The sequence below is a fragment of the Piliocolobus tephrosceles genome, chromosome 1, assembly GCF_002776525.5.
Source record: "Piliocolobus tephrosceles isolate RC106 chromosome 1, ASM277652v3, whole genome shotgun sequence".
NCBI lineage: Eukaryota > Metazoa > Chordata > Mammalia > Primates > Cercopithecidae > Piliocolobus > Piliocolobus tephrosceles.
Window position 1 is genome coordinate 195,403,350 of NC_045434.1, and position 23,055 is coordinate 195,426,404.

Sequence of the window (23,055 nt, forward strand, 5' to 3'; positions counted from 1 at the left end):
TTGGGTACACAGAGGAATGATACCAGCCCATAGTATCTGCTTTATAATACCACCTATGGTATTTCTGGCAGGACCTCTCAGTAGTTTCAGTAGTGAAACTACTGTTCCCACAGACTAAACCACAGTTCCCAAACTGCATCAAGGCACCTGAGGGCACCCACAGCAAATTCACAGGGGGCAAAGTAGGATATTTTGAAAGATACTCAACATCTTTGGCTAATGAGTGAACTACTAGCTCAAGGTAGTTCACAGTTCCATTATTAGATTATGCCACAATCCTTTTGATTATGTCATCTTTAAGAAGCTGGGTCTTTAGTGGTTGCTGTGATAAAAAGCAAATGAAAGTCGATGTGGGACAGGAAATGAAAGTAGCAGTATCTGCTTTCATTAGAAAATTTAACAAGTTGTTCAGTGCCCAATGGGCGGCAGAGATTCCGTTAGTAATTGCAGTTGTTTAAGAATGAAGGCCGGGTGCGGTGGCTCATGCCTGTAATCCCAGCACTTTGGGAGGCTGAGGCGGGCAGATCATCTGAGGTCAGGAGTTTGAGACCAGCCTGGCCAAGGTGGTGAAATCCCGTTTCTACTAAAAATACAAAAAATTAGCTGCATGTGGTGGCAGGCGCCTGTAATCCCAGCTACTTGGGAGGCTGAGGCAGGAGAATCACTTGAACCCGGGAGGCAGAGGTTGCAGTGAGCGGAGATTGCGCTATTGCACTCCACCCTGGGGGACAAAAATGAAACTCTATCTCCAAAAAAATAAAAATAAAAAATAAAGATAAAATAAAAATAAAAATACAAAAAAAAAAAAAAAAAAAATAGCCAGGCAAGACTCCGTTTCGGAAAAAAAAAAAAAAGAATGAAATATTGTTTCTTCCAATTCAGATGTATTATTTTTTAAATGGCAACTAACTTGTTAGCACATAAATACTTTTTAAGTGATTTGGGCTTAACTACTTAATAAATTAAACTGTTAGGTATTTCTTTTGGCTTAGAGGCTCCATGAAAAAATTACTGAGATGGTAATGGTGCTCTGAGCTAAGAAAGTTCAGGAACCTCTAGTCTAAGAGATTATCTAATCCAGGGCACATCAAAAACTTGCATATGTGAAATCAACTTAGTGGGTTATAAGTATATTTTTTTCCCTAATAAAACAGAAAGGTAAGCAGAGCACATTGCATGTAGCAAGGGTAAATATTATTGTGTAAAACTTTTGTTCATTTTATATATATATATATATATATATATATATATATATATACACACACACACGCATATATATACAAGTAATCATGTGTATATTGGGTCACAATGTAAATTGGTATGAAAAACCACTAAGATTCCAAGCCCCTTATTTTACTGATGAAAAAACAGCCGGAGAGTGAAAGCTGATGATTACAAATCACAGCCATGAGAGCTCGGCTCTGCACTCAGTCCTGCTGGGCGGGGTGGTCACTGCTCACAGTGACCCTTCAAGGCAGGATTCTGCCCAGTAGAGGTGTGGTTACTCAAAGTCATAGAGCTACAGAGGTGAGGGACCAGGTGCCCTCACTTTGGTTCCAATACCCATCTGCACCCCACAAACGTCACCAGCCACACCTAGAACAAAATGGTTTTAATCAATTGCGTCACCCTCACTCTCCTGGGAGCGAAGCAACAAAAAGGCTCGGCTCCTGCCCCCAGAGGACAGTAAGGCTTATGTGTCTCTCCACACTGCAAGGCCCAGGCTGGGCAGGCAGGGGGTGGGAAGCAGGACAGGAGGCAGGGAGGGAGGGTGGGAGGCAGGGAGGAAATGGCAGGTGGCTGGAACACAAGAAAGCAAAGGGGACCCAGCTGGTCCTTGGGCCCCAGGGCCCAGCCCCAATACTCCTGCTCTCCCTTCTCCCTGGCTAGAGAAAGGTCACGGAGAAGAGACAGGGGAGCAGGGCCCAGCAGCAGGAGAAGCAGCAGCAGCTGTTTCCGTCACCAATAAATATACTTCATTACCAAGCTAGAAGAGAGGGATGGGAAGAGGGACTGGGGTGGAAAGGAAGGGGGAGAAGCTGCCACCTGTGTTGCTGGGATTAAAGCAATGAGATGGTGCCAGACCCCCCACCACTATCCTCACCCTCCCCTTGTCTTCTTAAAACTGTGAAAAAGCTTTTAACATGGCCCTCCTGTCTCCAGGGCTGCTCTGAAGCCTGACTGAGAGGAGGCACCTGGCAGACACAGGGGCTGAGGGAGGGAGGGAGGGAGTAGAGGGAGAGGAGAAGGGAGGCTGCTTTTTCCCAGGGGCTGCAGCTGGAGGGCTGGAGCCAAGTAAGCACTGAGGGGAAGCAGGGAGGGAGAGGGGGAAGGATGAACCAACTACCTGGAGCAGCTGGAGCTAAGAGCCAGGGGGCAGAGGGGAGGGGAGGCCTGGTGAGTGGTGGGTTGATCGCTGCATCCAGTGTAAAGCTTGGGACTGCTGGGGAGGGAGGGGCTGAGTAAGGGACTTTCCCATCTGAGTGGCTCAGGAGACCCACCCCTCTCCCCTCAGAGCAGCAGGGGCAGAGAAGCCATCACTTCTTTGGTCTTTGTGGCGGCTCAGCACGTGGGATGGGAAGGAGGGCAGAAAGGACAGAGAAGGGCCCTTCGCAGGAAGCGCCACCTCAGCAGAGTAGGCCTGGCTGGGAGCTCTGGCAGAAAGGTCACAGTGAGGCTGAGGAGCGCCCAAGAGGAGAACGGCCGTAGTGCAGAAGTGCTGGCATGGATGGGTGGGGTAAGGTGCAGTGCCCCACCCTCTGCCAGGGCCCTTGGGAAAGGCAGAGCCTCCAGAGGTGGCCAGTGAGAGTAGGTGCAGGGCCAGAGCTAGTAGCCAGGAGAGGAGTGAGGGTGCTCCACTGCGACCTCAGCAGGTAGCCTGGTCTTGCCCACTCCAGGGCTCCTGTCCTTCCTTTTGGTTCTGCTCTAACACTAGTGGCTCTGGGGGGAGGGTGGGACCCATCCTTTTTCAAAACCTTTCCTGAAGACCACAGGGGAGCTAGCCTTGCAGGCAGGCTAGGGAGCAAGAGTGGCAACAGGCCAAGGTGAGCCCTTACCAATTGGGAATCCCACTCCCCCTCCTGCTGCCAGCTGAAGGGCAGGACAGTCCCTGAAGACAGTTCAGCTTGTTCCTCCCCACCTGAGGCAGAAGGGATTCTGAGGCAGGCCAGAGCCCTCCAGGGACATGGAAGCAGGTGGGGGGGGCATATGGAGGGGTATCCCCTCCTGCTCTTTTTTTCAGGGCTGGGGATAGTCAGGGGACAATCAGCCCAGAGTCTGAAAGCCAGCAAGTTGTAGCAACCTCCACCCCTAATGCCAAACTAACAAACAAAACAGGGGAAATGAAAAAAAGTGGGGTGGGGAAGACAAACCAAAACAGAATCCCCCCGACCTCCTGCCCAGGGCGGAGGGTCCAGCCAGTAGCAGGGGCTGGGGACCAGGGCTGGAGGGTCTAGCTGGGCCGGCACTGCACCTGGCCCTCAGAGCTGTCCTCATCATCAGAGGCCCCGGCACCTCCACTGCTCAGGCCCGTGATCCGGTAGCCCATGTTGAGCAGCATCACCTCCAACGGGTCTGCATTCATGCGCCGCTGGTTGGCCTGCGAAGCACCCTCCATATCTTCCACGACTCGGCCTGTGAGGTCTTCACTCTGTGGTGGAGAAAGGGGTAACACACGTGAGGCTCACGGAGGGAGAGACACCAGGGTACACGTATGGGGCGGGGGAGGGAAATACACAGACTAAACAACTCTTCCTTCATCTTTCTTTCTCCTCTCCCCTCAATGGGGAATCTTCAAGTCACAGCAAATTATCTTGGGAATCAGACATACCCCTTGACTTTTGTTTTGCCAGCTGGGAAGAGGGAAGCAGTAGGGCAGAGCGGAAGGGGAGGCGCCAAGCCAGCTTCCCTGGCTACCCACCCTGGGAGTGGAGGGGACTACACTGTCCTAAGTGTCCTTGTGGGCTGGACACTTCACAGGCATCTCTTGTTTACTCCTCACTGCAACCTTTCAAGGTGATGCTGTCATTCCCATTCCCTATGTACAGATGATTAAAAGCCTGGGTCAGAGATGGTGAAGTCTCTCAGACAGTGAGGAGACTGGATTCAAACTTAGGTCTACCAGATGCCAAAGCCTGCATAGCTCCCTGGTGACCAGGGCCTCTGCACAGTTTCTAGGCAATTGCCACTGCATTTGGAGCTTCTGGAATCTGAGGACACAGCCTTGGGCCTCAGGGTAAGAGCTTACTCAGCAGCTTCTAGCCTCTGGGTAGCTCATTTCTCTTCCCTGCGTTAGCAGGCTCCAATGGAGCCTTCCACAGAGTCCCTGCCCTCCTCTCTGCTTGGCTTTGGTCACCTTGACTGCACCCTCACCTCTGGTCGGGGGTTCCAGAGCCGCACAACAGGATCGATGCCGCTGGTGGCCAGGAAGCAGTAGCTGGGGTGTGGCTGCAGGCAGTTGACAATGGACTCATCCCCTTGGAGCACACGGACCAGGTTGGTGGTCTCCTTTTCCCAGATGAAGAAGGAGCCATCGTCAGAGCCACTGACGATATACTGAGCGTTGCTGGCGGGGGGGCAAAGGGCAGGGAGGTCAGGTGGGGTACTGCCCTATAGCCTCAAGCAGAGGCTACATGGCCTAGGTAAAGGGGGAGCAAGGAAGTCTGCAGCCACTCAGTCCCCCACACGCTGGGGTGTGCACTTGACCCAGAACTCCATGTACATAGCCCTGGTCACTGTTCTCTTAAATCCAGGGCCAGCGACTGCCTGGATTTCTCCAAGACAGTCTCCCCCACAGTTCATTATTCCCTCCTTGGGCCAGGATCATCTTACATCATCTCTCGGGTCTCTAAAATACCCTGTTCTAAGCCTTCCCTGAGCAGTCCCAGGCTTCTGGCATCCAGAATCCCCATATAGCCCTTCACACACCACTGACATTTAGAGGGCATCTTGATGGATTCTTCTTTTTCTTAGAGACAAGGTCTCGTTCTGTCACCCAGGCTGGAGTACAGTGGCATGATCATGGCTCACTGTGGCCTTAACTGGTCCTCCCATGTCAGCTTCCTGAATAGCTGGGACTACAGGTGCATGTCACCACACCCAGAAAATTTTAAAAATTTTTTGTAGAGATGGAGGTCTATGCTGTCCAGGCTGGTCTCAAACTCCTGGGCTCAAGCGATCCTCCCGCTTCAGCCTCCCCAAGTGCTGGGATTACAGGCATGAGCCACTGTGCCTTGCCTATGGAGAGATTCTTGATTCATGTTCATGTGTCTCACCTACCCAAAGAAAGTACACCTACAAATGAGGGGTGGGGGTGATGGTGTCTGAAACACAGAGTTTGTCCCTTAGCACAAAACAGATGTGCCAAGATTCCCAGCCTTGGAGGGCTGCTGCCTCACTCCAAAACAGAGGGAGGCTCCCTGAATGCAGATAAAGCAACCAAGCTCTGGCACATGCAGACAGAGGGAGAAGGAGGTGGGGGATGAAGGAGTAGTCCGGGCACTGTGCTGGAGGCTCTACTTGGATTATCTTATTAGTCCTTGTTATGGCCTCATAAGTGGGCATGGCAGGTTGGTCATCTCATAGATGAAAAAACCTCAGAGGCTGACAAAGGTGAAGCCATTTGCCCAAGGGTACAGAGGCAGAGCAGGGATTTGAGATTCTTCTCTAAAACCATTATGCCCCAACACTCCCCATTCAACCTCCTGCTGCCAACTGGGCTGCACCCTCCTCTTCAGGGCCTCGGACCTGCCAAAGAAATTGGCCTCCTTGATATCCGTGGTGGTGTTGCAGTGGCCGCAGTAGCGGAATTGATAGTCGTAGCTTCGCTCCCGCAGCACCATTTCATCCTCTGAGATGGAGTCCTTGCGGCTTGTGCTGCGGAGGCGGACTGGGGCACCGCCACCAGGTCCCTTCTTCTCCTCTGGGGGCAGAGATCCAGAAAAGGTAAGCATCCTGTTCCTTTCTCTGCTTCCCTATTTCCCCCCACCTATGGCTCTCTTTTCAGTCTAAAGGCTGACAACATAGAGCTACCTGTGTCCACCCTTATCCTGGAAAACTGGGGAAAGGTTGTGAGGAAGATGCATCTTTGGATCTAGCCCCTGAGGACGTTCGAGACCTTTGATGCCAGGAGGGCCCTCGTTCAGGTCCCTAAATGAGGGCCTGAAAGCCCTAAGGATGCAGAGACTCAAAGTGTGTTTCTGTGGAGATGAGAGGCAGGGGAGGGTAGAGTGAGGCACTAGCAAAGAGAGAATGGGTGACTTTTTTTTCTTTTTTTTTTTGAGATGGAGTCTCGCTCTGTCACCCAGGCTGGAGTGCAGTGGCATGATCTCGGTTCACTGCAACTTCCACCTCCAGGGTTCAAGCAATTCTCCTGCCTCAGCCTCCTGAGTAGCTGGGACTACTACCAGGCACGTGCCACCACATCCAGCTAATTTTTATATTTTTAGTAGAGATGGGGTTTTACCACGTTGGCCAGGCTGGTCTCGAACTCCTGACCTCAGGTGATCCACCTGCCTCTGCCTCCCAAAGTGCTGGGATTACAGACGTGAGCCACCGGGCCCAGCCTGGGTGACTTTTATAAACAGATTCATAGCGCTTAGGGCAGTAAGGACCATGCCCTTACCCTCTGGAAGATAAGTTATTAGAGTCCCAAATGAGAGACACTGATCAGTTAAGTGACAGGTATTCACAGAAGTTTTCTCAGTTCCTTAAAAGTGACTCACTCGTGCCTGCTTCAGGGCCTTGCAGCATCCTGGTCCGTATGCCAGGAGCTCTGCATCTCCCACGGCTACACTTTGTTGTTGTTGGAGATAGGATTTTGCTCTGTTACCCAGGCTGGAGTGCAGTGGTGTGATCATGGCTCACTGTAGCCTTGACCTCCTGGGCTCAAGTGATCCTCCTGCCTCAACTGCCCAAGGAGCCAGGACTACAGTTGTGTGCCACCATCCTAGGCTAATTTTATTTTATTTTATTTGAGACGGAGTCTCACTCTGTCACCCAGGCTGGAGTGCAGTGGCCGGATCTCAGCTCACTGCAAGCTCCGCCTCCTGGGTTTATACCATTCTCCTGCCTCAGCCTCCCAAGTAGCTGGGACTACAGGCGCCCGCCACCTCGCCTGGCTAATTTTTTGTATTTTTTAGTAGAGACAGGGTTTCACCGTGTTAGCCAGGATGGTCTCGATCTCCTGACCTCGTGATCCGCCCGTCTCGGCCTCCCAAAGTGCTGGGATTACAAGCTTGAGCCACCGCGCCCGGCCGGCTAATTTTTTAAATTTTTCTTTTGTTGAGATGGGATCTTGCTATGTTGTCCTGACTGACACTGAACTCCTGGGCTCAAGCGATTTTCCCATGTCGGCCTCCCAAAGTGCTGGGATTATAAGCGTGAGCCACTGCACTAGGCCACACAGCTATATTTTGTGTTTAGTTAATGCTTCCTTTGGATCCTTTAGATCTTAGCTTAAATGTTTCTTCCTGAAGAACCCCAGAATGCCATCAAGCCCCCCAACACACACACCATTCAGGCCCCATGGCACTTGTCATACTTTTTGTTTCTCCTTTATCACTTGGTTCCTTCACTAGACTGTACATGCCATAAACACAGAAATTCCATGTGACTTAGTCACAGCTCTATTCCCAGGACCCAGCACAGTGCCTGACACATGGCAGGTGTCTGATAACATTCATTAAACAAATGAATTTATCACATGGTTGGTAAACTGCAAAGGAGAGAGGTGAAGATCCATGTCTGCCTCCTGTGAGCTCACCGTTCATGTTTATAGACCACACACCAATGACCCAGTTCATTCTCCAGCACACTGAGGTGAGCTGGGCAGGGCCTCGTGCTCTTTGTGCAGGTAAGGCAGTAGGTAGAGAGGCTGTGCTTTCTCCAAAGCCACACAGTCACGTAGTGGAGCTGCATTTGGAACCGAGGCCCCACATTCCAAGCCTGAGGCATTTCTACTGCTCTGCACTATTGTCTCTGCTGCACTTGTACACTTGGAACAAACACAGCGACCAACTCCTGCTTCTCAGATGCCCAAGTGGAACCACCAGGGCCCTGTCTGAGCAGGTGAGAATGCCTAATGGGAGCCTGACTGAGCTCAGCTTTCTCCTATCCTAGGCACCAGGTACTCCCTCAGGTGCTTTAAACATGCCATTTAAACATTTAAACATGCTGATCCTCAATAGAAACGCTCAGTGGGAGGTGCTGGCATGTCTCCTTCCTTTTCAGACAAGGAAACACTCTCAGAGAGAGACCAAGTAACTGCCCCAAGGTTGCATGGTTTCTGAATCAACATCTGAACCCAGGTCTCTCCAATCCCGGAACTATGACCTCTCCAGAATGTCATGCAACATCTCAAAGAGAAAGAGTAACAGCACCCCCTCCTCAGTGCCCACTCACCACTATCATTTTTGGAGAAGAGGGCAGCTGTGATGTCACGACCCAATGCATCACAAGCGCTGCTGTGGGCTTGCTCCGGAAATTTCCCTTTGAAGTCGTCCAGGCACTCCAGGGCTTCAGCCACATACTTGAGCTCAAAGAGGCAGCGGGCCAGGCGAAAGTGTGCCTTCAGGTGGCATGGGTTTAGAGAGATGGCCTTGAGGCAGTCCCTCAGGGCATCATAGTGGTCACCATCCCTGGGAAGGTGGGGAAGAGTGGCTTAGAGGTGGAGCCACGTGGCAAGCAAGGGGTCCCTACTCAGTCTCCTCTACTTCCTGTGGCCACCCTGGCCCACCACTGACAGATCTCATGGCAAGGGGACTTGAGGACGAAGAGAATCCTGGCTCAGCCCAGGCCTCCCCCATCAGGAGACAGTATGGTTAAGGAGCAAGCCAGGAAACCCTGAGGTCTTGAGGGTGGCAAAAGCTGGTGTCAGGCTGCCCTCTGCTGGGCACAGAGTGCAACTGCACACTGGCTCACCCCAGGCACCCGCAGCTCTGCAGCAGAAGGCCTGGCATCTTGCCCACCACAGGCTCCCCAAGCCCTCCTTCTCTCTTCCCCCATCCACCTCCTCAAATCACCCCCAGCTGGCCTTCAAAGCCATGTCCAAGGCAGGGGGCCCTCAAGGACAGTTCTGTGGTCTGGGGAAGCCAGAAGTGCCAGGCTGGGGACGCAGGGTCTGATCAGCAGGCAGCAAGCCCTCAGCCAGACCCCCCTCTGTCCTGGCTGACTGATCCACAGCAGCTGTGGCCTCTACCTCCTGGGGCTGGAGGATGGGGCCTGACAGTCTGGCAGAGTCGGCTCTCTGGAAGCTGATGGTAAGGGGGGTTGTGCACACCAGGAGCTCCAAATCGTACCTACTCACTTCTCCAACCTCCTGAAGCATGGATGAAGGGAAGTGGGAGTGCTTTTAGTGGGGAAGTGGGGAAAGAGGAAGTGAAAGGAGATCAGAGAAGCCCCTCCTTTTCCCACCCTGTGCCAGAATATAGGAAGCACACTCCCCCAGCACCCACAGACCTGTGCTTGCCTCTTGTCTGGAGAGCCAGATGGGCCACAGGAGCTGCTTCTTTGGAAGCCCTTTTTTTTTTTTTCAGCTGGACTGGGGTAGGCCTAGGACTCAACTGTGCCAAGCAGCAGTAAGAGACACCCCCTAGAGTTAATGGCCCCTTCTCCAAGGGCACAGCTCACAACAATCCGGCATGGCTAGGGCAGGTCTGACATGGGATGGTCCTTCCCAAGCCTCCTTCTGCAGCACTCAGAGGGAGCACCCAGTCCTTGGAGCAGCCATACTCAGACCAGCAGCTCAGCCCATGTGGGGGCAGGCAGGAAACAGAGCTGCTTCAATGGTGTGGCCTGCGTCAGGATGAGTGGCTGTGACGAAGGAGCAGGCACTGTGTGGAAACCCAATTACTGCCTGCAAGGTGCCCCTCTGAGCTCCTGGGGAGAGCCAGACCAGAGACCAGCCAGGAGCCAGAGGGTGACAGCTCCCACTGCATCCAGGAGCAGATGGCAGCCCTGGGGAGACTGGCCTAGGACAGAATGTGACATTCTAGGGGTCACTGGCAGGCATGTGGGGATGGGGGTTGAGAGCAGGCTGGCCCCAGGGCTCACCCTTCCTAGACTCATTGCCAGATCAATCTCCCTGAAAGGACAGCCCTCGGCACATCCCTCTCCTGCTCAGAACTCTCCAGTAGCTGCCCATCATGCACTGAATTGAGGCCAACGTCACCGCTCTGCATTCCAAGCCCTCCCTAGGCCGGCCCCAGGCTACCTCACAGACTCATCTCCTGCCAGTCCCTCTCCGAACCCTCTGCTCCAGCCAAATGGATTTGCTGTTCTGCAAACAAGCTCTTCAGTCAGTCCCCCACCCCCACGCCTTTGTTCACACCATTTCATCTCCCTGGAATGTCCTTCCCCCACAGGCCCCTCCTCTCCTTCATCTCCTGTCTGAGCCTGCCTACACTTAAAGCCCATTCAGACGCCATGTCTTTCTGATGCTTCCCTGCTCCCCAGCTAAAGCGATCCAACTTTTCTTGATGCCCACAGCCCTTTACCTGACCATTTACAAGACTCACTGCTTTCTATCTCTTTAATGCTGAAGTATGTCCACTACTTTACCCGCTGTCCGGCGGCTCCTCTGGAGCACAGGAACTTTGTGTTCCTAGTACCTAGCACATAGTAGGAGCTCAGAGAACATGCTGAGGGCACATATGGATTGGGAAAACACCAACTTCACTTAGCAAGAATGCAGGAGTGAAGCTGAGCTCTCAGCCTACAGCTTGGATGAGGACCACTGAGTTCTACCCAACTGTTGGACAGAGAGGTGAATCAACTCAGGATTCACCCAAAACAGTCATCTCCTGGGTTTGGTTGCCACTTGAGCCCTTGGCCAACTCCTGATGCCTCAGCTAAGGCTGGGGGATAGCATCTTCCCCACTCCTACCTAGCACTACCATCCTGCTGACTTGGGTGGGTTTCTTAAGCTTCCCTCTCTGGCCTGCCTAGTTGCAGCCAGACGATGGCACACCAGCTGGCCTGTCTGTCTGGGCAGAGCCGACGGATGCCAGACGGAGCAGAAATGGCTGTGGGCCCAGCTCTATCCATCTCTAGTCCTGGCCCTGGCTGGGGGATGGGGGGCGGGGTCTGCATGTCTGCTTGCCTGCTGGTGCTGCAGGCAGAAGGGCTGGGGGCCCTGATGGTCTCCAAAGATGAGGAGTTCTTTCGGATATGGTCTACTTCTTTATTACCAGCCACCATACCCTAGCGTGACCCATAGCCAGCTTTGGATTTCTGGGATATGGTTTGTACTCAGTCCAAAGGGTCTAAGAACACAGAAAGCAAGCCTTAGCGGGGGCAAGGGACTGCAGAATATTTTAGACACATACCAACTGAATTCACCAAACCCCTCATTTCCACTTAACAAGATTCCACTGCTCTTCAAAGTCCAGTTCTCCAACACTTGGGACTAACAATCCTCAACTCCTACTTCCCTAGGGGCCACAGCACTTTATAATAATATGCCATGTAGGAACTAGCTTTGAACATGTTCCACATAACTGTGAGCTTCCTTAGTGCTTGATTGGCGCCTGCCCACCATTAGCCTGGAGGTGGGGAGGAGAGGCCAAGAAGCCCTAAGAGGCAGCAATATGTTCCTGCCACCTTCCCTGGATGCCTTGGCAACTTGGCTCCATCAGGCCCCTGCCTTTTGGTCCAGTTGCTTTGTCCCTCATCCTGACCCAGATCCCCTCTGCAGTGGCCACTCACCACTTGCGCTTCATGTAGGCTGCTGCTCGGTTTCCATAAAGCATGGCATTGTGAGGGGCCCTCTGCACAGCCTTGCTGTAAAGCTGAATGGCTTGGGTCCACTGCTGGCAGGCAAAAGCCTCATTGGCTTGCTGTTTCACACGCTCCAGGTATGGCGGTAGCTCTACTTGGGGGCTGCAGGGGAAATACAGCCAAGTCAGAACAGTCAAAGAAGGTCAGAGCAGCCCCTCAGGAAGTCTGTAACATAGCCTGAGGGTCACCCAGGTTTTCTTGGCCCCTGGGATCTGACTGCTTTCTGGAAGAGGGGACCACTACCCTGGCCTGGGCTATTACCTATTACCGTGATAGGGAACAGACACCATTCCAAATACTCTCAGCCAGTGAAAAGAGGAAGGGCAGAAATGAAGCTGTACTTAAACTCCTGGGCATTGCAGTAGCTGACACCACCTGCCTCCATACTGAGCTGAACCTTATGATCACCCAAGTCCCTCCTATGGATCACTGTCTAAAGAATTCTATTTCTCTCAAGGCTAGGGAATTTGAGCACCTCTGTATCCAAAGCCTAGCACAGGGCCTGGCAGAGAAAAGAGGCAAGGATATGCTATAGGATGGGGAATAATATAATGGGGAGGCCCATTTGTATGCAGCCCCTTTTTGGAGACAGCTCAGCGCCAAGAGGCAGCTAGCCCCTGGGTCCTGACCCCAGTTACTGGTACCAACAGGCTAGAGCTACAGTCTGACCATGACTAGTGTCCTGCCAGGCAGAGGGGCACTGGAAACACTAGCCACCCTCCAAGAAGCCTCTTTGCCTTGGTCCTCACTCTCTGGGATATGCATGAGTGGGTGTGGGTCAGGAGGAAAATTTACAGGTTATGTCCCTCCCTCCAGTACATATAGTGTAACTGGGGCTTGGAGGGTTGGACAAGCCAGCTGGCCTCACCTGACATGTCCCCTACTCTCCGGCAGCCGGAAGCCATTGCTATGAAGGTGCAGGCCATTGGACACACCGTTGGATACACCGTTGGTGGACATCTTGCCATTCTGGACTTCTGGCAGGAGATAGTGAGAAAGTGACAGCAACAACTCAGGAAGAGGACCCATTTCTTCCTGGCAGCCTTCCAGCTTCCTTCACAGGGTCTGATGGTTCCATCCTGGGACTACTCTCCCAGAGTAAGAACCATTCCCAGAAAGCAAGTTCTGACATAAAGAAAAGCCCGTGCGCCCTCTGCTGGCTGGCGAGAGACACAACTTCACTGTGGCATTACTCAGCTGGGGCTCGGGCTGGGGCTGGGGCTGGGGCTGGGGCTGGGGCTGGGAATGGAGGGAGGATGTGCCTAAATCAACTGCAGGCCCCAGGAAGAAATCAATGAGAAGACTGGGCCAGGATACAAAGGAGAGGGGAACTACTTCAGGTTCTCAAGAGCCAAGCCATGGAAGGAACCTGTCTTTCCAGAGGGAAGCAAAAAGGGCAGTGATGCAAAGCTCTTGAAGAGATCTCTGCTCTATTGTCATCTTCTTTCTTACTGCATAGGCAGGGTTATTTCAGAGATCTGCTCTTTTTGAAGATCGCCATCCAGAGTAAAGGGCAGGCTTCTCAGCAGGTGTAGCATGCACTCAAGCTCCCCTACACCGCCTCAGCAGAGACACCCTAAGGGAGAACTTACCCCCTGAGGAGTGGCATTTTCTAGGTAAGAGGAAGGTATACGGCCGCTGCTTGTAAGTCAAGTCAAACAAATAGACCTAGAGTTGAGGGGACAAAAAAAAGAGATGGAAGCTGTGAGGTAAAGATGTGGTTGAACCAGTAACTAGGACTGCTTCTCAAGAACCAGGGTCTTGGAACACAGTGAGTGTTGAGCATAGAACCATCAAGCTATATTAGAAGGTGTTTCCAGCAAACCTCAGGCTGGAAAATCTTCCTGGCTCTGGCATTCAGGGTGGGCTATCTGATCTACCCAAAGCCCTGCTTGAAATACTATGATTAATTAGAATCACATTTGGCTGGGCATGGTGGCATAGCCTGTAATCCCAGTGCTTTAGGAGGCTGAGGCAGGAGGGTGGTTGCTTGAGCCCAGGAGTTTGAGACCAGTCTGGGCAACATGGCGAAACTCCATCTTTACAAAAAATACAAAAATTAGCCAGGTGTGGTGGCATGTGCCTGTGGTCCCAGCTACTCAGGAGGCTGAGGTCAGGGGATCACTTGAGCCTGGGATGTCGAGGCTGCAGTGACCCGAGATTGCACCACTGCACTCCAGCCTGGGTGACAGAGTGAGATCCTGCCTCAAAAAAAAAAAAAGGTCGGGTGCGATGGCTCATGCCTGTAATCCCAGCACTTTGGGAGGGTGAGGTGTGCGGATCACCTGAGGTCAGGAGTTTGAGACTAGCCTGACCAACATGGTGAAACCCCATCTCTACTAAAAATACAAAATTAGTCAGGTGTGCTGGTGCATGCCTGTAATCCCAGCTACTTGGGAGGCTGAGGCAGGAGAATTGCTTGAATCCAGCAGGCGGAGGTTGCAGTGAGCCGAGATTGCACTATTGTACTCCAGCCTGGGCAACAAGAGCAAAACTCCATCTCAAAAAAAAAAAAAAAGAAAAAGAAAAAAAAAAATCACGTGATCACGTGTCATATGTTTAAAAAGGTGAAGAAGTCCTCAAAGGTCACAAAGCCAAAGGTCTCATTTTACATTTACCCTGGCACTACTCCTGAGCCTTTCATGATTCCTTTGACAGGTGCAGGAGTGTCTGGCTTATCCTCACCTATTCTGCATCCCATTTCCTTTGTATATATTTGGGCCTTGCCTTGTAACATCATTAACTGTTTCATTTGTCATGTCTCCATCAGCCTGGGGATAGATCATATTTCCCACTTGTCTCTCTTATATTGACAATAATGCTAGTCCCAGAGTAAGTGCTCAGTGTTGGTAGAGTAAATAAATGTACGCAAGGCTTACTAAATATCCTGAGAGCACACAAACAGAAGGTTTAGCAACCTGCCATTATCAAAGAACACTTCCCAAAGCTGGCCCTAACCTAGAGCTTGCCCTGAGCTGCATGCTCTGAGCCCCAGGGATTTCCTCCTAGGAAAATAGCAGATGAGGAAACTGAGGCTCAGAAAAATAAAGAGATTTGCTCAAAGTCACAGTAAACAGCTGGTAAATAGCAGGCCAGCATTTGAACAGAAGTCTACCAATTCCAAAATCCACATTCTTAACCAAAATACCATACTATCCTATTTCTATCTAGTTCCTTAAGAAAAAACGAAATAAGGCTGGGCGTGGTAGCTCACGCCTGTAATCCCAGCACTTTGGGAGGCCGAGGCAGGCGGATCACGAGGTCAGGTGATCGAGACCATAGGGAAACCCCGTCTCTACTAAAAATACAAAAAATTAGCCAGGTGCAGTGGCAGACGCCTGTAGTCCCAGCTACTCGGGAGGCTGAGGCAGGAGAATGGCGTGAACCCAGGAGGTGGAGCTTGCAGTGAGCCGAGATCGCGCCACTGCACTCCAGCCTGGGCGACAGAGCTAGACTCGGTCTCATAAAAAAAAAAAAAGAAAAAAGAAAAAACGAAATAAAAAGACTGAGCTAGGACACCTCTCTGGTGTCCTATGATGCCACATCACTGCCACATATCACTGTAACATCATTTACCATAAGGCTGTTGTGTCTTGTCTGCCTCAGCAGTGAACATAATGTACACGCCCCTGGCTGCTGGGCATAGAATGGTGATGGGGCAGAACCACCTTATGCTGTACATACCTGTTCCCCTCCCATGTTGACTAGCAGCTCTGTGCCATTGGGGCTGAAGGTCACATAGGTGGCAACCAGCACTCTCAAACGGTTGTTGTAGTCAGGAAGCTTCACTGGCAGGTGACCTGCAGGGAATAGCCCAGTCATACTAGGGTCCCAGTCCCCTTCAAAGGGGCATGAGATTGTGTGAAGTCAGTCATAGCAAAAACGATACCAATCAACTTTAGCATAAAAGCAGCTACAAGTGTTGAGCCCTTACTATACGCACTGGGCCAGCCGCTTTATGTATTTAATCTCATTTAGTCATTATAATCCCATTTTACTTAACCTTGATGAGTTTCTTTTCTGTAATTTGCTGAAGGTGACATAGCTTGTCAATGGCAGAGTTGGGATTAAAACTCAGGTCTGTCTGACTCTAAAACTCTTGCTCTTGACCACCATGCCATGCTGTCTCCCTGGACTGCCCCCAAAAGAGTCAGCATCTAGCCAACAATTTGGGGCCAGAGCTGTGCTGAGCACTACCTGCTACGTAATATTGGGCTGCACCATCCGGAAGCGGTTTCTGCCGGTCACAGAAGGTGTGCACACCCGCTGAAGGGCTCTGCTTCATGCTCTTTCTGATAGGAAGGAAAATCATATAGGTTAAAGTCACAGCACTGCCTCTGGCTAGACCAGACCACACTCACTAAAAGAAAACTTACATTTGTATCTGAGAGATATAGGAGGTATTTTTCTTCCTTACCTAAGCAACCCCAAAGGCCCACCAACTAGACAATTACAGACACATAAGTTACAGTGCTTTACCAAGTAGGTCTTATAAGCTGTCTGGGTCTTCATGACCACCTTATCTTTCCCATTTTACAAACAAGCAAGCTAAGGTTCAAGACCCACTCCAAGCCATGCACAGTGCATGAGGGGAAGCAGTGGTCACCCATGAATGAAAATAAGCAGGCCAGACATTCCTGCATCCATCCCAAGAATCATGGAAAGCCTGGGCAACAGGCTCAAGAGGCAACTCAGGTCTGGGAGTGCTGTGGGGGTTCTGAGTATTATAAGAACAAGCAGGAAATATTATATACAGTGATTTCTTTCAGAAAGACACTATAAGAGATTTGTATAAGCAATTATAAGAATAAATAAATATAAGGAAATTATAAGGAATTTACATAAGAAATTATATAAGAGATTATGGGTAATTTATACTTTTCATATTTTCCAATATAAGCAAGGATTAAGTTTTTTAAAAATCACAAAACTGGGGCCGGGCGCGGTGGCTCAAGCCTGTAATCCCAGCACTTTGGGAGGCCGAGACGGGCGGATCACGAGGTCAGGAGATCGAGACCATCCTGGCTAACATGGTGAAACCCTGTCTCTACTAAAATACAAAAAATTAGCCGGGCGTGTTGGCGGGCGCCTGTAGTCCCAGCTACTCGGGAGGCTGAGGCAGGAGAATGGCGTGAACCCGGGAGGCAGAGCTTGCAGTGAGCTGAGATCAGGCCACTGCACTCCAGCCTGGGCGACAGAGCGAGACTCCGTCTCAAAAAAAAAAAAAAAAAAAAAAAAAAAAAAAAATCACAAAACTGAAGAAAGTCCATTTCATAAAGAAGAAGGGGCCAGGCTGGGTGTGGTGGGTGATGTCTGTAATCCCAACATTTTGGGAGGCTGAGGCGGGCAGATCACCTGAGGTCAGGAGTTCAAGACTAGCCTGGCCAACATGGTGAAACCCTGTCTCTACTAATAACACAAAAATTAGCCAGGTGTGGTGGCAGGTGCCTGTAATCCCAGCTACTCAGGAGGCTGAAGCAGGACAACTGTTTGAACCCAGGAGGCAGAGGTTGCAGTGAGCTGAGATTATGCCACTGTGCTCCAACATGGGTAACAGAGCAAGACCGTGTCTCAAAAAAGTAAAAAATAGTAAATAAATAAATAAAAGAAGGGGTCAGGTACAGTGGCTCATACTTGTAGTCCCAGCACTTTGGGAGGTCAAGGTAGGAAGATTGCTTTTAGCTCAGGAGTTTGAGACCAGCCTGGGCAACATGGAAAGACCCCGCCTCTACAAAAAAATTAAAAAATTAGCCAAGCGAGGTGGCGTGTGACTGTAGTCTCAGCTACTTGAGAGGCTGAGGTGGGAGGATCGCTTGAGCCTGGGAGGTCGAGGCTGCAGTGAGCTGTGATAGAAGAGGGCATGGCAATGGCAGTGAGGGAAAGGGGCAGCAGGTTCTCCAGGGACTTACCCATAGGAGACAGGAGGCTGAACTATTCATACCTGTGGTTATGGATCATGCGGATGTCATAGAGCCTCACAAAGGGCCCGCTGGCCCCAACCGCCAGGCAGTTGTTGTCCTGGGGGTTGACGGTGAGGCACTTGGCCTCCACCAGCTGGCCACAGTACTCTGTCAGGTCAATCAGCACCTCCGAGTGTTTGCTGTTCTCTCGAAGGTCATACTGGCTGTGAGAGAGGACAGAGTTAGGGAATTGGGGCTTGGGGTCCTTGTGTGGAAGGCAGGGGAAAAGACAAGTTCTTGTTATGCAAGAGGATTGGGAGGGACTTTGGACCTGTTTCTAAATAAGAATGTCAAAAACAATTCCCATTTCTTGAGTGCCCACCGTGTGCCAGGTACCTGTAGTAGCCTTCTCACACATTCTATTTTATTCCACTAAAACTCCTAAGGTGGACACTACTGTACATATTCTACAGATGTCAGTATTATTGCTACTGTTATACTACTACTGATTACCAATACTTAGTGAAAATGTGCTTTATGTCCAGTATTGCCCCTTAATTAAATCTTAACATCATCCCTAGGTACCATTAGAATACTGAGGTCCAAAGACGTTGAATAACCTGATTGAGATGACACTGCTAGTAAGTGCAGAGCTGGGGAAGCTTTCTAAGATGGCATCTTAAACACTCTGCTCCATTCCTACCTAATCTAGTTTCTTTCATGAAACAAGGTATGGAGGTGACAGAAAAGAGAATCTGCAGATCATCCAAGAGCTATCTAGATATACCATGGGCCAAGGCAAGCCTAAAAGTCTTATCCATGCAGTAAAGGTAATGCCAAAAAGGCTACCAAACAGCAGCAAACTCCCACTGCTCCAGATGGGGAAACTTTGTGCTGCCAATACACAGGTATCCTCAGAGAGTGGTGGGTAGTGGGGACATCATCCATATGCTCACCCCTCTTGCCTGGACATCTGTTACCACCTCTTTGCTGTTCACCTTGTCTTTCTAAGCCATCTTCACCAGGTTGCTCTTCCTAAAATATTATTTTACATCACTCTCCTGCTCAAAAAATTGCAGAGATTCCTCAATACTTTTAGCACAAGTTTACTTTTACCAAACTCCTCAGTCTGGTTTTCAAGACTCAATTTCACATCTCTCTCCAACCTTATTCCTCAGTTTTCTAAATGTGGGTCAATTATAACTACAGAATTCTTTATCCTGCACATGCCATGTTTATTTCTGCCTTTGCAAACTCTGCTCAAGCTGGGGAATACACTCTGCTTTTCCCTGCCCATCCAAATCCTGTCTGTTCTGGAAGGCCCAGCTTATGTTCACCTTCTGCTAGGACACCTTCTCTGACTGTGCCTATGCCTAAACACTTAGGATCCTACCCGATGTGCTAGACGCTCAGCTTCTACCAGCTGGCCCTGGCAAAATCTGGTCAGCCAAGGTCAACAAGTGCTACACAGAGTTGGACCTGCCACTGACCAAGTGCATTCTGTCTTCTGAGGTTCAGGGATGCAGTGACTTATCCCAGTCAAATACTGAGTGAGAGAGCTAGGATCTGACCCCAGGTCTGTATGACTTTATTGCCTTGTTCTTGACTATGTTATAATTTATATATGAGTTAGACATTCCTCATTTGTAAAAGGAAAGAGGGCACAAAGTCCTACAGGAACTCAAGGGAGACAGATTAAAGCAGGCTGGGGAGATAAGGAAGAAGTTCTAAGGTCACATCTGAAGAAAGGAGTTAAAGAAGGGCAACGACACCATTTTAGAATGAAGGGAAGTAGAGGCAAATGTGTAACAATGTAGGGCACTGGAAAAGAGGTCAGTCCATTTTACCATTTCCAGCTGGCTTGCCCCCTCCCAGGTATATGGCCACTGACCAACTGTTCAAGAGAAATGTATCAAGTGGCTCTGTGTGCCAAGTACTGTGCTGGGCTCTAGGGACACAACCAAGAACAAGACAGACATGGAGTTGCTCTAAGAGAGTTTACTTTTACTATTTAGTGAGGATACAGACAAAAAAGTAAACCAATAAGTAAAAATTAAAATAAGGCCAGGTATGGTGGCTCACACCAGTAGTCCTAGCACTGTAGGAGGCCGAGGTGGGAGGATCACTTGAGTCCAGGAGTTCCAGACCAGCCTGGGCAACACAGAGAAACCCCATCTCTACAAAAAAAGAAAAAAGAAAAAGAAAAAATTAGCCAAGCATGGTGGAACATGCCTGCAGTCCCAGATATTCAGGAGGTGGAAGTGGGAGAATCACCTGAGCCCAGAAAGACAATGCTGCAGTGAGCCATGATCACGCCACTGCACTCCAACCTCAGCAATAGAATGGAGTGAGACCCTATCTCAAAAAATAAATTAATTAATAAAAATAAAGTAACTACAGGTGGCAATTAGAGTTATAGAGGATATAATTAGTGTATTAAAACAAGCAATAACATCTGTCTACTTTAGACAGGATGGTCAGAGAAGGTGCTTCTGAAGAGGTAACTCAAGCTGATCTCCTTAGGATAAGAAAGAGTTCGACATGGGAAGAGCTGGGGACAGAGAATCTCAAAGTAGAGGAAAGAGTAATGTGAATGCTCAGAAGCAGAAGAGATCGTGGACACCTGAGGTGGTGAGAAAAGGCTTGTGGGCCTAGAGGTAGTACAAGGGAGAGCAAAGAAGGAGGAAGGTGAGAGCAGAGTAAGCAAATGTTCCCAATGGAGTTAGTACACAGACAACTGCCCTCGGCAGTCAAAGGAGGTTGGACCTCTGCTAGAGGGAAAGAGCTAGGCCTGTAGAAGGAAACACTATAGGATGATGGGATGGGGGAGCAACAGGCCCCACTAGATGCCCAAGACTCTTACCGGATAAGCCCATCCTCAGCAGCACTCCAGAATGTGTTGGGCCACATGGGCGCTGTGGCGATGCGCTTCACCCGGTTTGTATGATCTCCAAACATGTGGATGGTCTCCTTTACCGTCAGGTCGTGCACGTGCACCTTAGAGTCGGCTGCCCCCGTGATCAAGATGCGGTCCCCAGCGTGAGGCAGGAACTATTCAGGAGAAATGGAGGAAGGGGTGGGTGGTGAGAGTAGAAATGGCTATGGAAGGAGGCTAGCCTGGATGTCTGCACACTTTTCTCTCTCCATGTCAGATAAGAGAATGAGCCCATTCAGGCTGGGCATGGTGGCTCATTCCTGTAATCCCAGCTGCTCAACAGGCTGAGGCAGGAAAATCTCTTGAACCCGGGAGGCAGAGGCTGCAGTGAGCCGAGATTGTGCCACTGCACTCCAGCCTGGGCGACAGAGTGAGACTGTCTCAAAAAAAAAAAAAAAAAAAAAAACACAAAAAAACAAAACAAAACAAAACCCTTGAGGTTCAGCAGTAATATGCAGCAGGATTGTGTTCAAGCCCAAGTCTGTCTGACTCCCATATGCCCTACCTGCTTCATGATGACTACTCAGTAACCTAGAGATTAATAAATTAGTCCTGAAGTGAAAAAGACTTTCAGTGTTTTAAGGGTGTTTTTTTGTTGTTGGTTTTTGTTTTCTTTTTTTTTGAGACGGAGTCTCGCTCCGTCGCCCAGGCTAGAGTGCAGTGGCCGGATCTCAGCTCACTGCAAGCTCCGCCTCCCGGGTTTACGCCATTCTCCTGCCTCAGCCTCCTGAGTAGCTGGGACTACAGGCGCCCGCCACCGCGCCCGGCTAGTTTTTTGTATTTTTTAGTAGAGACGAGGTTTCACCAGGTTAGCCAGGATGGTCTTGATCTCCTGACCTCGTGATCCGCCCGTCTCAGCCTCCCAAAGTGCTGGGATTACAGGCTTGAGCCACCGCACCCGGCCGGTTTTTGTTTTCTAAGACAGAGTCTCGCTCTGTTGCCCAGGCTGGAGTGCAGTGGTGCAATCTCGGCTCACTGTAACTTCCACCTCCTGGGTTCAAGCGATTCTCCTGTCTCAGCCTCCTGAGTAGCTGGGATTACAGGCATGCACCACTACACTCAGCTAATTTTTGTATTTTTAGTAGAGACAGGGTTTCACCATGTTGGCCAGGCTGGTCTCGAACTCCTGACCTCAGGTGATCCACCTGCCTTGGCCTCCCAAAGTGCTGGGATTGCACACATAAGCCAGTATGCCTGGCTGGGAATGAGTGTTTTAAATTAGTTTGACTGTTTCTGAAAAACAATCTGGCAACAAAGATTAAAAACAATTTCTATCTTTTGACTCAAAACTTCCACTTCTAAGAAATAATCCAAAAAGAAAAAAGAGACCTGGTCAGAAATGCTTGGATGTTTTTTGTAATAGCAAATATTGGAAAAAGCTCAAATGTTGGACCGTAAGGAAGGGCTGAGCATCTAGAGGAAACATCTCTGTGCAGTATTTATTTAAAGAAAAAAAAAAAAAGGCTGGGTGCGGTGGCTCACACCTGTAATCCCAACACTTTGGGAGGCCGAGGTGGGCAGATCACCTGAGGTCAGGAGTTTGAGACCACCCTGGCCAACATGGTCAAACCCTGTCTTTACTACAAAAAAAATTAGCTAGGTGTGGTGGTGTGCACCTGTAATCCCAGCTGCTTGGAATGTTGAAGCAGGAGAATTGCTTGATCCTGGGAGGTGGAGGTTGCAGTGAGCTGAGATGGCATCACTCACTCCAGCATGGGTGACAGAGCAAACAAGACTCTGTCTCAAAAAACAAAAACAACAACAAAAAAAAACACCATCCTGACAAAGGCAAAAACAAAATGCTCCAGATGACATCTGATAAGAAAACAACAGCTGTAACCATAGCTTCAAATAATGAAAAAAGAAAGTATGCAGTTCTGGGCTGGGCACTGTGGCTCACACCTGTAATCCCAGCACTCTGGGAGGCTGAGGCAAGTGGATCACCTGAGGTCAGGAATTCGAGACCAGCCTTACCAACATGGAGAAACCCTGTCTCTACTAAAAATACAAAAAAATTAGCCGGGTATGGTGGCGTATGCCTGTAGTCCCAGCTACTCAGGAGGCTGAGGCAGGAGAATCACTTGAACCCGGGAGTTGGAGGTTGCAGTGAGACGAGATCGTGCCACTGTACTCCAGCCTGGGCGACAGAGCAAGACTCTGTCTCAAAAAAAAAAAAAAAAAGAACAACAACCAGAAAGTATGTAATTCTATCACATAACTTTGAGAATGAAAAACATTTGGGAGTGGTGCTGAATTCTCGTGTAAGTTCAAAAAATTGAAATATCTTTTTTTTTTAATTGAAGAGTTGCTCCCGGCCGGGCGCGGTGGCTCAAGCCTGTAATCCCAGCACTTTGGGAGGCCGAGACGGGCGGATCACGAGGTCAGGAGATCGAGACCATCCTGGCGAACACGGTGAAACCCCGTCTCTACCAAAAAAAAAAAAAA

The 23,055-nt window shown here is 50.0% G+C and overlaps 1 protein-coding gene across 4 annotated transcripts in view; it reads right to left on the reverse strand.

Moving 5' to 3' along the window:
* Positions 1 to 1,278: 1,278 nt before the first annotated feature.
* WDTC1 (WD and tetratricopeptide repeats 1) overlaps positions 1,279 to 23,055 on the reverse strand; it is a 76,936-nt gene continuing 55,159 nt past the window's right edge. For 2 of the 4 annotated variants that reach the window (XM_023219520.1, XM_023219518.1), the window contains 11 exons: positions 20,539 to 20,726; positions 17,717 to 17,899; positions 15,973 to 16,067; positions 15,460 to 15,575; positions 13,368 to 13,443; positions 12,644 to 12,752; positions 11,704 to 11,877; positions 8,401 to 8,636; positions 5,746 to 5,920; positions 4,372 to 4,564; positions 1,279 to 3,649 (listed from right to left, as the gene is read on the reverse strand). In XM_023219520.1, coding sequence (XP_023075288.1) covers positions 3,452 to 3,649; positions 4,372 to 4,564; positions 5,746 to 5,920; positions 8,401 to 8,636; positions 11,704 to 11,877; positions 12,644 to 12,752; positions 13,368 to 13,443; positions 15,460 to 15,575; positions 15,973 to 16,067; positions 17,717 to 17,899; positions 20,539 to 20,726 — 1,743 coding nt within the window. In that variant the 3' untranslated portion in view covers positions 1,279 to 3,451. Of the gene's footprint in view, positions 3,650 to 4,371; positions 4,565 to 5,699; positions 5,921 to 8,400; positions 8,637 to 11,703; positions 11,878 to 12,643; positions 12,753 to 13,367; positions 13,444 to 15,459; positions 15,576 to 15,972; positions 16,068 to 17,716; positions 17,900 to 20,538; positions 20,727 to 23,055 lie in introns of all 4 variants that reach the window. The other 2 variants (XM_023219521.1, XM_023219519.1) reach the window with 2 other exon arrangements.